The 17,352-nt window shown below is 50.7% G+C and overlaps 1 protein-coding gene and 1 long non-coding RNA gene across 2 annotated transcripts in view; one reads left to right on the forward strand and one right to left on the reverse strand.

The window, feature by feature from the left end:
* Positions 1-17,352, forward strand: part of LOC310642465 — a 477,812-nt gene that overhangs the window by 296,903 nt on the left and 163,557 nt on the right. The gene's annotated exons all lie outside the window — the stretch shown is intronic.
* Positions 1-17,352, reverse strand: part of KCP (kielin cysteine rich BMP regulator) — a gene marked incomplete at both ends in the record, with an annotated part of 64,615 nt that overhangs the window by 19,274 nt on the left and 27,989 nt on the right. The window contains 9 exons of the mRNA XM_083366584.1: positions 159-249; positions 2,481-2,566; positions 3,812-3,988; positions 5,195-5,365; positions 7,135-7,317; positions 7,452-7,545; positions 7,704-7,786; positions 15,901-16,074; positions 16,606-16,699. Of these exons, the coding sequence (XP_083222710.1) occupies positions 159-249; positions 2,481-2,566; positions 3,812-3,988; positions 5,195-5,365; positions 7,135-7,317; positions 7,452-7,545; positions 7,704-7,786; positions 15,901-16,074; positions 16,606-16,699 (1,153 nt within the window). The remainder of the gene's footprint in view (positions 1-158; positions 250-2,480; positions 2,567-3,811; positions 3,989-5,194; positions 5,366-7,134; positions 7,318-7,451; positions 7,546-7,703; positions 7,787-15,900; positions 16,075-16,605; positions 16,700-17,352) is intronic.

A 17,352-nucleotide genomic window follows, 5' to 3' on the forward strand; every position in this document is an offset into this window, starting at 1 on the left:
TGTGCTTTGTTCCTTTTGTGGTTTCCTTTTTGTGTTATGGTTTTTAAAGCAATAGATAAGTAAATGAATGAGTGAGTGAGTGAGTGAGTGAGTGAGTGAGTGAATGAACAAACGGATAGCCCTGCGGATAAAGAGCAGCATCTCTTGAAATCACTCACCCTGGCACAGAGGGCAGGCACATGGACCGGGCACTGGGTGGGCACAGCTGGCAGGCCTGCAGAGCTTCTTCATGCAATGGACTGAGCCTGCCTGCAGGGAGAGGAAGAGGAAGAGGAAGGGAGGGGAGAAGAGAAAGAGAGAGAGAGAGAGAGAGAGAAGGCTTTGTTGGCCAGAGTGTTTGATTAACCCCTGTGGTGTTTGCTTAGTGACCACAGAATTTTCCCAAAGATGCCTTTTCGGGAGGCAACTGGACTTTCTTGTTTTTCTTTGAAGATGTTTCGCTTCTCAGCCGAGAGGCTTCTTCATGTTCTGACTGGATGGTGGGGAAGGGGAGGATTTATACTCCTTGCAGAGAGCTGGTCGTTTGCATCCTTTTAGAGCAGTGATGGCGAACCTTTTAAAGACCGAGTGCCCAAACTGCAACTCAAAACCCACTTATGTATCGTCGGGTGCCGGGTGGGCGTGGCCCATTGCGGGTGTGTGGTCCATTGGGTGGGCGTGGCCCATTGGGTGGGCGTGGCTGCAGTGGTAACGGCAGACTGGGTGGGACTAAAAAAGTTCAAAAAATCAATTCCAACTTTGCAAGATCTTTTTTTTTCCCGTGAGAAGCTGAAATTGATTGGTTGAACCTTTTTTTTTTGCACGCGGTGGCGGAGGCCTAAAGCGAAAAGTTTTATAAAACCCAGCTGAAGGCCTAGGACTGGTGGCAACAGCATGCGTACCCACAGAGAGGGCTCAGCGTGCCACCTGTGGCACGTGTGCCATAGGTTTGCCACCACGGTTTTAGAGGGTCCTTGAGGTCACCTCAGGGTCACCCGAGTGGTGCAAATGGGTGCGGAGACTTCTTGCAGCAGATAAACCTCCAGGTGGCCTCAACGACTCTCGGAAACAATGCAAATGGCCAGCTCTCTGCAAGGAGTATAAATCCTCCCATTCCCCACCATCCAGTCAGAACCTGAAGAAGCCTCTCGGATGAGAAGCGAAACGTCTTCAAGAAAAAAAAAACCAGAAAGTCCAGTTGCCTCCGGAAAAAAGCACTTTTGGGACAACCCTGACCCGGATGACCGGAGAATTCTCCATAAACAGAGACCGCAGGATTTGTTTAATGACTTTATACCGTGGATGCTCTAAAAACAGCATGCAAAATTGGGTGCAGTTACATGGGGCAAGCAGGACTCTTGCGGCCATACATCCTGGCACAATTACAGTGGCAATTCGAGGACTGGTGAAAAAGGAAGCCTTCCCAGTCTGCAAAAGCCAGAGGCTTCCAGACCGTCTGGCCACGCGTGTGTACACGCCAGATTCCAGCCCTTCGCGCCAAGGCAGCTGTTGCTGTTTTCAGGGCAGCCCTGGGCAGCGTGTTGAACGATTCCTGTGGTTCCTTTGGCTGGACGATGATTGGCAGATGCCGGAAGCCGCCAGCAGGGAAATGGCTGGAGGCTTCCAAGGAAAATGTTTACCCAGCGAGTTTCTCTCCACCCCCCCACCCCTGGAAGGAGGGCCTGGTCCAAAACTCAACGTTGCGGCTGTGTGGTGGAAGGCCTGGCTTTTTTTTTTTTCCAAAATGTGGCAACTCTTAAGACGGGTGGACTTCAACTCCCGGGATTCCCCAGCACAGGAATTAAAGTCCACCTGTCTTAAAAAGTTGCCACATTTGGAAAAAGACAGATTGACATGATGCGTAAATGAAGGCAGGCTTGGATCTCTTTTTCTTTCTTTCTCTCTTTCTCTCTTTCTTTCTTTTCTTTCCTTCCTTCCCTTTGCTTTTTTTCTCCCTCTCCTTCCTTCCTTCCTTGTTTTATTTTTTTCTTTCTTTTTTCTCTTCCTTTTTTCTCTTTCCTTCCTTCCCTTTGCTTTCTTTTTTCTCCCTCTCCTTCATTTTCTTTTTCTTTTTCATTTTCCTTCCTTCCATTTTTCTCTCTCCTTCCTTCCTTCCTTGTTTCATTTTTTCCTTTTTTCTCTTCCTTTTTTTTTCCTTTCCTTCCTTCCCTTTGCTTTTTTCTCCCTCTCCTTCCTTCATTTTTTTTCTTTTTTTCTTTCATTTTCCTTCCTTCCATTTTTTCTCTCTCCTTCCTTCCTTCCTTGTTTCATTTTTTCTTTTTCTTTCTTTTTTCATTTTTCCTTCCTTCCCTTTGCTTTCTTTTTTCTCCCTCATTCCTTCTTTCCTTCCTTCCTTGTTTCATTTTTTCTCTTTCTCTTTACTTTCTTTCTTTCTCAACATTCTCTCCTTCCTTCCTTCTTTTTTCATTCTTTCTTTCTCTCTCTTTCTTTCTCTCCCTCCCATCTTTCCCCCACCTGCTCCTGGCCACCGCCACACTCACCTGACAGGTGCACTCAGAACACAGAGGGTCTGCTGGGTCAGGGACGCTCTGGCCATTGGCAACAGTGACCCCATGAAAGGCGCAGTCTATCTGGCGAGAGGCAGAGCGGTTAGTGGAGGCTCACCGGAGCCCTGGGATCGGGCGGGGCTGCTGCCAGGGGGCCAGGCACCTGGGGAGGGCATTGCCCCTGGCACGTCTTGGGAGGAAAAGGATATCGTAGGCCGGGGGGGGGGGAATGGATCGAGCGCTGCCCGGATAGGAGATGTCTGAGTAAAGCCTCCCTTGAGAGTCAGGGGCAAGGGGGACGTTGCCGGTTCTCTTGCTAGAATTCAGGACTCTGCGTAGCCTCTTTTCTGACTAAGAGGTTCTACTTGGAGGTGCCAACTTTGGTGAACCACAGGTCACTTCATCAGATGCACAGAGCGGCTTTAGGGTGTGTCTGACGACACAAACGGTGCCTGACAAAACTCTGGCCATCATCGAATGAAATTTGCCTCTGGAGAAGCGAGCTGCAGCTGATGGCAGGTGCCGATTATTATTTTTTAAATTTTATTCTATTTATCCAATTGAGAAGTCGCCCATCTCACCTCACACGGGGGGTTGGGTGGGTGGGTCTGCTTATGCCTTTTCAGAAAATCGGTGACGGAATTTGCATTTCAGGGGTCATTTCCACTTTGAGTCCCTCCGTGTTTTTACGCGGCAATTTGCGGGCCGCGATTGCATCAGAGGCTTAAGTACAGATAGTCCTCAAGTTACGACAGTTCGTTTAGGGACCGTTCAAAGCTACGACGGCACTGAAAAAAAGGGACCCGTGACCGTTTTTCACCCTTGACAACTGCTACAGCCTTCCAAAGGACAGGGTGATCAAAATTCAGACGCCTGGCAACTGACTCGCATTTAGGACGGTCGCAGTGTGTTCCAGTGTGTGTGTGTGTGTGTGTGTGTGTGTTTGATGTGATCCCCTTTTGCGACCTTCTGACCAGCAAGGACGACGGAAGAAGCTGGGTTCACTTAAGGACCATGTTACTCGCTTAGCAATTCCAGCGATTCACTTCACAACCGTGTTGCTCACTTAAAAATGGTGGTGATTCGCTTAACGACGGTGGCAAGAAAGGTCGTAAAACGGGGCAAGGCTCACTTAACAACTCTCTGGCTTAGAGACTGGAAATGTTGGGGGTCTGTTGTGGTCATAAGCCAAGGGGGGTGGTTGAGGGTGGGGTGTGAGGACAGCTCCAACCCCAAAGGTCAGCGAGGTCATTGTCCACCCCATTTCCTTGCGGACAACCACGCTTCCCACGTTCTCCTGCCCTCTCCCGCCCCTCGGACCTCACCGTGGCAGGTAGGACAGCACCGGCCGGGCGCCCGGAAAGGGTGGCTGCAGGGCGCCTGGAAACAGAGTTTCTTCGTGCAGGTGACCAGGCCGTCCAGGCAGGAGCAGAGCCCGCAGGGGTCTTGGGGGTCCGGGAACTCCTGCCCGTTCAGGTAACGCTGGGAGACGTACTCGCACCCTTAGGAAAGTGAGGGAAGAGAAGGTTGCTCCGGACCTCACCCGGTGGGTCTTCCTCGGCGGTTACGGCACCGGGATCAGCAGAGGGGTGGGTGGGTGGGTCCCGCAGGATCCCCTCTGCTCCGATGAGGATGGGATCTGTCTGACGGGCCGACTCCGCCCTGTGACGTCCACCTGCTCCGTCGGCACAGGAAGGCAGGATGCGTTGTGACTCCCCTTCTTCTCTGGCTCAAGAAGTGTTTTGCACAACTCCAGGTTGTGCTCCGGTTACACCCATCCCTGGACTCGTGGGCCCTCCTGGCGGGCACCCACTCCTTCGTCACCTCCCGTCTCCTGGTGACTGGCCCAAAGACATCCAACCGGCTTTTGTGACTAAGGTGGGACTAGAACTCACCTTCTCCTAGTGATCGGGCCAAAGTCACCCCATGGCTTCCATGCCTAAGGGAGAACTAGAATTCACCGTCTCCTGGCGAATGGCCCAAAGACATCCAACCGGCTTTTGTGACTAAGGTGGGACTAGAACTCACCTTCTCCTAGTGATCGGGCCAAAGTCACCCCATGGCTTCCATGCCTAAGGGAGAACTAGAATTCACCGTCTCCTGGCGAATGGCCCAAAGACATCCAACCGGCTTTTGTGACTAAGGTGGGACTAGAACTCACCTTCTCCTAGTGATTGGGCCAAAGTCACCCCTGGCTTCCATGCCTAAGGGAGAACTAGAATTCACCGTCTCCTGGCGAATGGCCCAAAGACATCCAACCGGCTTTTGTGACTAAGGTGGGACTAGAACTCACCTTCTCCTAGTGATTGGGCCAAAGTCACCCCATGGCTTCCATGCCTAAGGGAGAACTAGAATTCACCATCTCCTGGTGAATGGCCCAAAGACATCCAACCGGTTTTTGTGACTAAGGTGGGACTAGAAGTCACCTTCTCCTGGTGATTGGCCCAAAGTCACCCCATGGCTTCCACGCCTAAGGGAGAACTAGAATTCACCGTCTCCTGGTCTCCCACTTTTGGCCCGGTGCCTTAATCACTCAACCACATTCATTTGAGAGGTTCAACCAAAAGGCCCCCAGGCCGCCCCCCCCCCGAGTCAGGAGGTTCGGATAACGTGGCCCTGCGTGGTTCCGGCCAGATCCCAAACAAGACCCCTTCCCTGGAGGCAGGCCCACTCCCCCGCCCCCCCAGGACCACCCCCCTCCCGTCTACCTTCGCAGCTCTTGCAGCAAGGCCCGGGCACCGGGAAGGGGCACGCGGCTGGAGGGCAAGTCTTGGCTTTGCAGGTGACACTCCCTTCCCAGCAGGAGCAGAGGCGGCAGGGGTCTCGGGGGTCTGCAAACTGCTCCCCATTGGGCAGCTCCTTGCCCTGGTAGAGGCAGCCTGGAAGGGGGAGGGGCAGAGAAGGGCTGGTGAAGCTGAAGAACGGGTGGGCAGGACAGCCCCCCCGGCACCGTGGATGTGAATGAATGCCCTCTCCTCTGGGAGAAGTAGCACAGGAGTAAGTAGTCCCTGACTTACGACAACAATTCAGCCCAAATTTATCCTGCCAATTTGGATCCCCCCACCACGGGGACGCCACGATGGTCACGAGGGTGAGGAACGGTCCTGGGTCGCTTTTTTTCCAGTGCCGGCGTAACTTTGAACGGACACTAAACGAACGAAATCGAGGCTACCCGCGACACATACCTAGTCCTCGGCTTATGACCTCAGGGGAGCCCAAATTCTCCCTTGTTCAATTTTGCCCCCTTTCGCGACCTTTCTTGACACCGTTCTTAAGTGAATCAGTGCAGCGGTTAGTGACACGATGGTTGGGGTGAAATTGGTTTTGCCCCATTGACTTTGTCCATCAGGAGGTCGCCAAAGGGGACGCTGGGACCGTCATAAACAGGAGTCGGTTGCCAAGCGTCCGAAATTCACTCCCGTGACCGTGGGGACGCTGCAACGGTCATAAGAGTGAAAAACGGTCGTAAGTCACCTTTTTCAGTGCCGTTGTGGAATGGTCAGTAAATGGATGGTTGTAAGTCAAGGATTATATGTAATCTGGGCCAACCTTATGCCGATGAGGTCCTGCAGTTGATGCCTCCCACCCCGGGTGTCCACGAGACCTTTCGGAATCGGAATCAGGATAGAGCTGGAAAAGGGACCTTGGAGGTCTTCTAGTCTAGCCCCCTGCTCAAACGGGAGATCCTAAGCTTGCCTAACAGGTTGGCACAAGCGGGGCGAGTCTCTGAACACACTGCCGGACACCCCTGATTTAACACCGTGTTGCTTTGGTGTTTGTAACAACACAACGCCCTGCCTGGACCAACGGCACCCCCCACTGGTGCTCATTTTACTGACCTCGGATGGACGGAAGGCTGAGTCGATCTTTTAGCCGGTCAGGATCGAACACCTGGCAGTGGGCAGTGAGTTAGCCTGCAATGCTGCATTCTCAGCACTGCACCGTCAGGGTTGTTCCTTCCTTCCTTCCTTCCTTCCTTCCTTCCTTCCTTCCTTCCTTCCTTCCTTCCTTCCTTCCTTCCTTCCTTCCGACTTAGCAATAGCACTTATATACCGCTTTGTAGTGCTTTTACAAATTCTCTAAGCAGTTTACAAAGTCAACCTATTTGGCCCCAACAATCTGGGTGCTCATTTTGCCGACTTCGGAAGGACGGAAGGCTGAGTCGACCTTTTAGCTGGTCAGGATCGAACTGCCAAACTGCTGACAGCCGGCAGAATTAGCCTGCAATGCTGCACTCTAACCACTGCGCCACCACAGCTCATGTGGTCAGATGTGGGATGCAACCTGCTTGGGGACCCTTCCTTGAAGTCGAATGAGCGAGGGGGGCCCCCTCTCCCCCAGGGCTGGGACTCCGGGGATGTTGTGAACACTGGAGGTTTTTAAAGAAGAGACTGGACAACCCTTTGTCTGGAATGGTAAAGGGTTTCCTGCTTGAGCAGGGGGTTGGACTAGATGACCTCCAGGGTCCCTTTCAGCTCTATTCTGATTGATTGATTGATTAGTACTAGAGGTTTTTAAGAAGAGACTGGACAGCCCTTTGTCTGGAATGGTAAAGGGTTTCCTGCCTGAGCAGGGGGTTGGACTAGATGACCTCCAGGGTCCCTCCCAACTCTCTTATTCTCTTCTGTGGGCAGGGGTCACCCGTTACCATCGCAGGTGCGGCAACATCCCTGCTGCAGCGGGTGGGAGCACCGGACCGGCGCGCAGGGCTGTCGCTGGCAGGTGATGGTGCCGTTGGCGCAAACGCAGTTGCGGCACTGCTCCGATGGGTCATAGAACCGCTCCAGGTGTTTGTAGGAGACCCCCAGGTACAGGCAGGCAGCTGGAGGGGCTATAAAAGGGGAGGGGGGCTGTCAAAAGGGTGGCATGGTCCCTTTTCCTCCTTGGGCCCCTCCTAGGTGACCCACTTGGCAGTGGGCGCCCAGGCCGTCGTTGGGGTGAGGCGCTAAAAGAGGGGGGGGCTACCTGGACACTGGGGGCAGCACTGCTGGGGTCTCACGGTGGGCTCGGGGCAGAGCAAGGGCGGGCACCGACGGGAGAGGCACTGCACGTGGCCGTTCTGCAAAAGGGAGGGAGGGAAAGGAAGGGAATGGTGCTGGCATCTCTTCTCGATTTAACGGGCACCCTCGAGGTCATGTAGCCCACCCCACCCGCTGGCCCAGGAGCGACCCACTAGGTGGAGGCTGCCAACTTCCCTTGCCACCGCTGGGCACTCACAATGCAGTGACACTGCCGGCAGCGGTCGGTGGGGTGGGGGAACTCTGCTCCGTTGGGGTATTCTTTTCCGGCGTAGCTGCAGCCTGGATTGAAAAGAAAAAAACAAACAAACAGAATCACACAGTCTGAAGGGACCTCAGAGGTCTTCTAGTCCAACCCCCCCCCTGCTCGAGCAGGAGAGCATTTCAGACAAATCGGCAGCGTTATTTTTGCAGGAAAAGGGAAGAGAGAAAAAAAGATGCAAATTGAGGATTTTTTAAAGGGGGAGTGGGCGTTCCAAAGGAAGCACACAAATGGGAAATGGGTGGGCTTTGGCACTCTGCACGTGCTCAGTTGCCTTCTCCGGGCCTCTCAGAAGAGACCTAAAAGTAGACAGAATCTTAAAGGAATCAACACCACGTAAAGTACTAGTACTGCTTTACAAAGCCTTAGTAAGACCACGCCTGGAATACAGCACACAGTTTTGGTCACCACGTTACAAAAAGGGCAACTCAGATGAGAAGTAAGCAGCCGGGGACCACAAGGCTCCGTCTTAGGCCCAATAAACTCTTCAATATCTTCATCAAGGACTTAGATGAGGGAATTGAAGGAGAACTTGTGAGGTTTTCTCACGATGAATCGTTAAAGGAGCTTCCAAGCAAAGGCATCACGCAGAGATGCAATCATATTTAGCTTTATTCAAGATAGATCAAAGAGAAAGAAATACTTGGCATGAAAGCATTCATGCCTGCATGTAAGAGAGAAATAAAATAAAACAAAACAAGCTAGTATTACATGACTAAATAGAGGTTAGGAGTAGAGATAGAACTAGAAGTAGAAACTAGAACTGCAGACTAGAACAAAGAGCAGCCCCTCGTGCAGAGGTATTTATGGGGGGTCTTGGCCCCTCCTTGACCATAAAACACTCTCACCAATGGGGCTGTGGGTCTGAGACCCTTGGCTCATCAGTGGAAGCGAAGAAACCTCTTTGCCTCCATCTGATGACCCTTTTGGGGAACTGCCAATGGCTGGCACTAAACACCTAACAATTCCCCTTCTTGCCAGCCAATGACAGGGACCAGTGAATGTATGTAAGGGCCGAGCAGGTGTCATAGACATGTATGAAAACATTCAGAAGGCCAAACACAAACGCTTACACAGAAGGTTGTGCCGGTCAATGGGAACAGGTTTGGTAAACAGATCAGCTATCTGGTCAGCTGTATTACAGTGCTCAACATGTATAAAACCCTTTTTGGTAAGCTGCCTGACATTTTTGTAGCGTATGTCTATATGGCGAGATCTAGATCCTACTGCATAAGCCTCCGAGATTGCAATGGCAGCTGTGTTGTCCTCTAGAATTTGGATGGGCAGAGGGGGAGATGCCCAGATGTTTGTTATCAGCTCATTGAACCAAGTCAAATCATTGGCCGTGTCTGACAGGCTGGCATATTCAGCCTCGGCCGTGGAGCAAGAAATAAATTTTTGCTGCCTAACATTCCAATGTACTGGGCAGCCATTTAGCAATATGAGGAAACCGGAAGTGCTCCGTCTAGTTTTGGTGTCGCCAGCCCAGTCTGCGTCTGAGTAAGCGGAGAGCTGGGCCGTCTTCCCCTTCTCTGGTTCTAGCATAAGGAGGGCATCAGCTGTGCCCTTTAGGTATCTAAGCACCCTTTTAACAGCAGTCCAGTGGAATTGCTTTGGGTGTTCCACATGCCTGGACAATAGATTCACAGCTAAAGTTATGTCAGGTCTGCTCCAATTGCTGATGTATAGCAAGGAGCCAATCACAGATCTGTAAAGCGTGTTATCTGTGAACTCAGGACCGTCCTTATGGGTGTGGTTGTAAAAATCGGTTTGCATTGGGCTATGCGTAGGATTAGATTCTGTCATTTTGCATTTGGCCAGTAATTCCTCTATCTTTTCTTTTTGAGATAGAGCGAACCCCCCTTTAGTGGCCAAAATATGCACACCCAAGTACTTGTCAACCCGCCCCAAAGACTTCAGAGTAAATTTTTCTTCCAGGGCCTTGGCAAATTCATCACACCCTTTCTTGTTTGGCCCTACATATAATAGATCATCCACATAAACTAACACCCGTTCTGTGGTACCCTTGGAATTGCGTGTGAAAACACATTGATCTGCATTAGATGTATGAAAACCAACTCGTTCTAAACTCTTTTTAAGACAGTCATACCATAATTTCCCTGACTGCTTAAGACCATATAACCCTTTGTGAAGCAACCATGTATTTTCCCCTTCTTGCTGGTAGCCAGGTGGGGCCCTCACGTAGATCTGCCGGTCCAAGTTGGCGTGGAGGTAAGCCGTCTGGATGTCGAATTGGAAGACTTCTTCTCCCAGAGCGGCTGCAGTCACGAGGGCGGCCTTGACGCTCTCTGCCCGAACGGTTGGAGAGTAAGTCTCCGAGTAGTCCTCCATATAACGCTGAGCGAAGCCCTGGGCTACCAAACGGGCCTTATACAGGTAGAGGCCATTGGCAAGTGGTTTTGCCTTGTAAACCCACCTTGTGCCAATGACTTTCCTCTCCTTTGGAGGTTGCTGGGGGGTGAAGACCTTAAGTTGTTTCAGGCTCTGCATTTCCTTCTCCATCGCGAGCTGCCATTTCTCTTGCTCTTCGATGGGCAGCTCCTGGATGTCAGAGAAGGATTTTGGGGTGACCACAACGCTGTTGACAGACGCTATGTGGCCAATGTCAATTCTCTTTGGTGGGACCCCTTTGTTGGACCGCTTTGACCTCCTTACCTTCTGCCACTCACCGCTCTTTTCTTCCGCGGGTCTCTGAGGTGTCGCTGGGGGTGAAGATGGCGTGTCTTCCTCCGTGGGACTGGACGCATCTTCATCTTGTTCCTCACTTTCGTCGGTGGCAGGGTACGAGGTCGCCTCTGGTGATGTCGCGGTCGGTGTGTCCTTGCTGGGTCGGTTGGCATATGGGCTCAGATCATTTGAGTGGATCTGGGTCCAATTGGAATCCTCTTCGAAAGAGGCAGATTGGGAAGTCACAGGCCTGCCCCCTTCTCCCAGGAAACGATAGGCCTTGGAGCCAGGAGCATAGCCCAAGAACCTTAGTCTCTGGGAAACAGGTTTCCCCTTCTTCCGTAGCTGCTTGGGGATATGCACCCATGCATAGGAACCAAACACACGCAAATGTGCCAGATTTGGTTTCCTACCGTGAACCAGGAAATATGGGGTCTGGTTCACAACACTGCTCCAGGTGCGGTTTAAAGTGTAATTGGCATAATGAATTGCCTCCCCCCAGTATGATTCTGCGACACCCGCGTCTGCAATCAGACTACGCATCATGGTTTGCAGGATTCCATTCCTTTTCTCAGCTACACCATTTTGCGACGGGGTGAACGGTGCAGTTAGAAAATGGCGGATGCCCTTATGCCTTACCCAGTCCTGGAACTTCTGAGACATGAACTCAGCCCCGCGATCGCTCTGCAATTGTGCGATCTTGGTCTTGTACTGGGTCTCTACGAAGTTGTACAGCGACTTTATGGCGTCAAAGGCTTCAGATTTCTCTGTGAGAGTATACACATGACCGTAACGTGAAAAATCATCAACGGCAGTGAGAAAATACCTTTTCTTTCCTAGGGATGGTGTAAAAGGCCCAACCAAATCAACATGTACTAGTTGGTAAGGGAATTGAGTCTTACGGGATGACACCTTTCGTATAGGAGCAGCCTTCCTCTTTGTTTTCTTGCAAATGGCACAGTCCAGAAACACGTCACAGTCCTTGAGCTGGACTCCCTCAGCAAACTCTCCCATCTTTTTAACTACAGGGAAGCTTGCATGTCCTAGCCTTCTGTGCATGAGGTGGACGCACTTATTGTGCATTGGCTTTCCCATGGACACTCTCTTGGCTCTGGTTGCTTTGAGTGGTGGTGTAGGTGCCTGCTGAGATTCAGGCTCCTTGCCCACACTGCCCTTGGAAAGCCTTGGGGCAGGTTGTGGTGCCTTGGGAGAAAAATATGGCAAGCCATTTATTATTGTAATATCTCCAATGACCTTCTGGTCTCGGGTGACATGACCTCCCCCCTTGCGAAATAGGACTTCCACTTTGTCATCGTCACACAATTTGGTGATGCTCAAAAGGTTGTTGGCTATAGAAGGCGCGCGCAAGACACCCTCTACTTTCCCAAGTCCAGGTAGAGAAACGAAACCCTCCCCAACAACTGAGGCAGTATCACCGTTTGCAACCTTGACAGATGAGGTAATTTTCTTTAACCTTTTAAAACCTTGACTCATATTAGTAATGTGAGAAGAAGCTCCAGAGTCCAGTAACCATAAGTCAGTGGAGCTATCAGCCTTTGTTGTGGGGGTGAGGGAACAAGTATGCAGTGAATGTCCTTTGCCCCTGCCACGCCCCCTTACTTGCCCCTTCCCTCTTACTTGATTGGGACCACGTTTAGGGGCTTGATGTTGATGGGGGCAGTCTTTCTTGAGGTGCTCCTCAGAGCCACAGATGAAACATTTAAGCAGAGCATTAATTTGCTCTGAGTTGTGGCGCCCCCTTCTGGCTTGCTGAGTGGTGACTCTAGCGTATTCTCCAGCATTTCTCCTTCTCTGATCTTCTTCAATCAGTCTCCCTGTGAGGTAGGACAGATTTATGTCTTCCCTCTTGACAGCTTCGAGTGAAACAATGAAATTGCTCCAACTCCTGTCTAGAGAAGTGAAAATTATAGAGAGCATGCTCACATCAGACACAGGAAAATCTCTGGAAATCAATTCTGCCCTGAGTGCCTTTAGTTTTGCAAGATGTTCAGGCATGCTGGCACCAAATTTCAGTTTGGTTGTATAAAGCTCAGTTGTATATCTGGTGATGGAACCAATGGTATCGCTGTTGAATAATTTGAATAACAGATCCCAGACCTGAGCAGCTCTGAGACCAGCTGGGATACTAGGGAACAAGTTATTATCCAGGGAACTGAGTAGAGCAGAATAAGCCTGCAAGTGTAGCAGCTCTTCTTGACGTCCCCATGGGGAAGGGGGTGGTTTTCGAACCATCTGTAGAATCCCATGCTTTAAGAGATATAGCTGTATATCTTTACTCCAACTGCTATAATTTTCTCCTGCTATTTGCAGTTTTTTAAAATCACTAGGTAGGTCTGTGACCAGAAACTCAGACCCATATTTAAAAAATTCTGAGATGGGCATTGATGTAAAAGGAAGCGGAAAAACGCTTACTCCTGAAGCTGTTTCTGCATTGAAAGGGGACACTCTTTTTTCTTGTTGCTTATTTAGCAATTCCATATGGGCGTGCCCGGAGACCATGTGATCAGGGGGAGGGCGTTGTTCAGGGTTTCTCCCTTCTTCCCATGAGGCATTGGGGGGGCGGAGCCCAGATTTACCAGCCCGGGGTTGTTTGAATGGATCCTCCCGAGAATTAAAACCACATGGATTTTCATCATTGCCTGGCTTGCCTTGAGGAGCCCATTGCTGGTTCTGAAGACCTGAAGAGAAGGTGGGAGGCCGCAGGGGTTGATTGTTGGGAGGCTGCAGGCTGGATTCCCCCCGGCAGTTGGGCTCTGGGGAGAGGATGGGAGGCCTTGGAGGGAGGGTAGGCACCCCCGACGTCTGTGTGGCCGCCGTCTTGCTAGCCTCTAAGGCAGTGGCCAGAGCTTGCATTGCTGTCTGGAGAGCCGTTGTAACAGTTTTGGCTGGGCAGATCTCATTGCTATCATAGCATTTAAGGCTTTGTGGGGGGGAGAAATCAGGAATATGCATGCTGTCTTGCTCGGATGCCAGGAATTGCATGTCATTCAGGCTGGATGCCAGTGACTGCAGGCTATTTTGGTTGGAAGCCAGAGATTGCTGGCTTTCCAGACTTAAAGAAGTCAAGTCTTTGTTAGACCGTGTGGGGGCCGCCATCTTGTTTCCTGTGCCAGACCACGTGGGCGGAGCCATCTTGTTTCCGCTTGCCCCCGGAAGCTGTAGCTCACAGCTGGGAGGGGGGGTTCCCGCCAAAAGCCCTGGGGTCCCGGGGTCACTAAGGGTGGCAGGCGCCATATTTGGGAGCCTCGTGGTCTCTTCGGTTTCCTGGGCTGCCTTCCCCCTCCCTTTCCCCTGCATTGCAAGGATCTCTTTAAGCAGCTCTTCACGTTCCTGTGCAGTCAGTTTACTCACGCGGCGTTTGGTCTCAGCCAGGTCCGTCTCTGCAGCATCTGAGCAGCCTTGGACAGTTTGCAAACCTTGTATGCTCTCCTCTGTGGCGTTCAGTTGTAGAGAGGCATGTGAAGGGGTCCTGGACGCTCTGCTGGATCCTCTGACGGGATGAAGGTCATTTGCGCTTTCATCTGTAGCTGAGGTTGCCTCAGGAACTGAAGTCATGGATGTAGGCGGGGAGGCTGTCTTCGATCGATGACTTCTGGTAACGATCTGGGATCTCCGGCCATCCATTTCAGTTTCAAATTTTCTGCAAGCTTGGAAGCTTTCCTTTAAACCATGCTCTGCCTACCAACTTGTGAGGTTTTCTCACGATGAATCGTTAAAGGAGCTTCCAAGCAAAGGCATCACGCAGAGATGCAATCATATTTAGCTTTATTCAAGATAGATCAAAGAGAAAGAAATACTTGGCATGAAAGCATTCATGCCTGCATGTGAGAGAGAAATAAAATAAAACAAGCTAACATTACATGACTAAAAGAAGGACTAAGAACTAGAAGGAGGAAATGGAGACTAGAAGCTAGAAGCTAGAACAAAGGACAGCCCCTCGTGCAGAGGTATTTATGGGGGGTCTTGGCCCCTCCTTGACCATAAAACACTCTCACCAATGGGGCTGTAGGGTCCGAGACCCTTGGCTCATCAGTGGAAGCAAAGAAGCCTCTTTGCCTCCATCTGATGACCCTTTTGGGGAACTGCCAATGGCTGGCACTAAACACCTAACAGAACTCATCAAATTTGCAGATGACACCAAACTGGCGGGAGTAGCCAAGACCCCAGAAGACAAACTCGGGATCCAAACAGATCTTGACAAGCTTGAACAATGGACCCTATGCAACAAAATGAGGTGCAATGTGGAGAAAAGCACAGTTTTACATTTAGACAGGAAAAATCAAAGGTTTAAGTACAGATGAGGTGAGACCTGGCTCAAAAACAGCCACTGGGAGATGGGCCTCGGAGTCCTGGTGGACGATCGCTTGACCATGAGCCAGCAGTGTGCGGCGGCAGCCAAAAAAGCTAACACAATCCTGGGTTGCATAAACAGAGGCATAGAATCAAGATGACGCAAATACTGGAATCCTGCAGCCAGTTTTGGCCTGGAGACTAAAACATACGAAGAACGACTGTGGGATTTGGGTCTGGCTAGTCCAGGGGTCGGCAACCTGAAAAAGGAAAAGAGCCACTGGGAACCGGTTCCATCACACATAAAAAAAGTGGGAGCCGCGTGCGTGTGTCCATGCACGCGCATGCGCAAAAAATGTTTGACGCATGCGCAAAATGGTTTTTCTTGCACATGCGCGGACGCGCACGGTTGCCATTTTTTTTATGTGTGATGGAACCGGTTCCCGGTTGTGCGACGGCAACGGCCCGTCTGCAAACGTGCCGCGGCAGCTTTCTCAAAGAGCGGCGCCGCTGCCCGTTCGTGCGGAGGTACGCGCGCACCTCTCCAAATGGGCGGTGCCACTCTCCATTTGGAGAGGTGCGCGCGCACCACTGCCCGTTCGAAGAGGTGCGTGCGCACCGGGCGGCTGGGAGCCGCAGGAGACGGCTCAAAGAGCTGCATGCGGCTCCGGAGCCGTGGGTTGCCGACCCGTGGGCTAGTCTAAAGAAAAGAAGAAATAGGGGAGACAAGATAGCAGCGTTCCAGTATCTGAGGGGCTGCCACAAAAGAAGAGGAGGGGGTCAAATTATTCTCCAAAGCACCAGAGGGCAGGACGAGAAACAATAGTTGGAAACTGACCAAAGAGAGAAGCAGCCTGGAATTAAGGAGAAACATCCTAAGAGTGAGGACAATTAGCCAGTGGAACAGCTTGCCACCAGAAGTCGTGGGTGCTCCATCACTGGAGGCTTTCAAACAGAGACTGGACAACCATTGGTCTGAAATGGTAAACGCTCTCCTGCTTGAGCAGGGGGGTTGGACTAGAAGACCTCCATGGTCCCTTCCAGCTCTATTCCGATTAATTAAACCTCCACTTCGGTGTGGGGTTTATTGGGCGTTGCACATCGGGCAGGACCCTGGGAGATTCTGCCATCCTACCATTGCAGTTGTTTTGGCAGCAGGAGCCCGGCAAGGGGTGGGCGCAGAGGGGAGCCGGGCACTTCCGTGGGGTGCAGACCAGCTCCCCCCCGGAGCAGACGCAGGCCTGGCACGGATCCAGCGGGTTGGGGGCTGCCTCCCCGTCTGGCACCACCTGGCTCTCGTGAAGGCAGCCTAAACGGGGGGGGGAGGGGGGGGGAGGAAGGAGGGGAAGTCAGTGTTGACCCTCACATACACACCGCTATTCGACTCTCCCTCCCCTTATTTTTATGTACTGATTTATTACAGTCCTCTGGGTGGTTTACAGTATAGTCAGGAGTAGACCTATAAAAACCATTATCAATATAAAAAGAGATTAAAGTTACAGATGATGAAGAGCAAAGCTTCCTTCCTTCCTTTTCCTCCTTCTCCTCTTCCTCCTTCCCTTCTCTTCCCTCTCTCCTTCCTTCCTTCCTCCCTCCCTTCTCTTCCCTCCCTCCCTTCCCTCCTTTCTTCCCTCTCTCCTTCCTTCCTTCCCTCTCCTTCCTTCCTTCCTTCCTTCCTTCCTTCCTTCCTTTTCTTCTCTTCTCTCTCTCCTTCCTTCCTTCCTTCCTTCCTTCCTTCCTTCCTTCCTTCCTTCCTTCCTTCCTTCCCTCCAAAACTGGAATTCCATAGAAATAAAGCAAGAGGTGGAAGGTGCCTCATCGATTCTCCACCGTTACTCACCTGGGCAGGTAGGGCAGCAGGATCCAGGCCTCCGCTCTGGGTGGGGGCAGGTCACGGGTGGGCAAACGGTGGGGGAGCAGTGGACGGTGCCCCCCTGCAAGAGAGGAGACGGACGGGGATTCAGATCCGAAGGACCCTCTGATTCTGCTCCTCTTCCATCTAATCTAGAGCCTTTGGGGAAGCTCCAACGGAGGCAAATAAGCTTTTATCGCTATTATCCTTCTCATCTTTTCTGCTACCTTCTTTTATTGGTATCATCATTATGATTGTTATTACTTTATTGTTTGTATGTAGACTGCGAGCTTCTTCACTGGAGACAAATTCCTTTTGTGTCTGATCACACTTGGCCTATTCTATTCTATTCTATTCTATTCTATTCTATTCTATTCTATTCTATTCTTTCTATTCTTCTATTCTATTCTATTCTATTCTATTCTATTCTATTCTTTCTATTCTTCTATTCTATTCTATTCTATTCTATTCTATTCTATTCTATTCTATTCTATTCTATTCTATTCTATTCCATTCCATTCCATTCCATTCCATATTTTCTATTCTATTCTATTCTATTCTATTCTATTCTATTCTATTCTATTCTATTCTATTCTATTCTATTCTATTCTATTCTATTCTATTCTATTCTATTCTATTCTATTCCATTCCATTCCATTCCATTCCATTCCATTCCATATTTTCTATTCTATTCTATTCTATTCTATTCTATTCTATTCTATTCTATTCTATTCT

Source organism: Vipera ursinii (genome assembly GCF_947247035.1).
Source record: "Vipera ursinii genome assembly, chromosome: 6".
In the NCBI taxonomy this organism is placed as follows: domain Eukaryota; kingdom Metazoa; phylum Chordata; class Lepidosauria; order Squamata; family Viperidae; genus Vipera; species Vipera ursinii.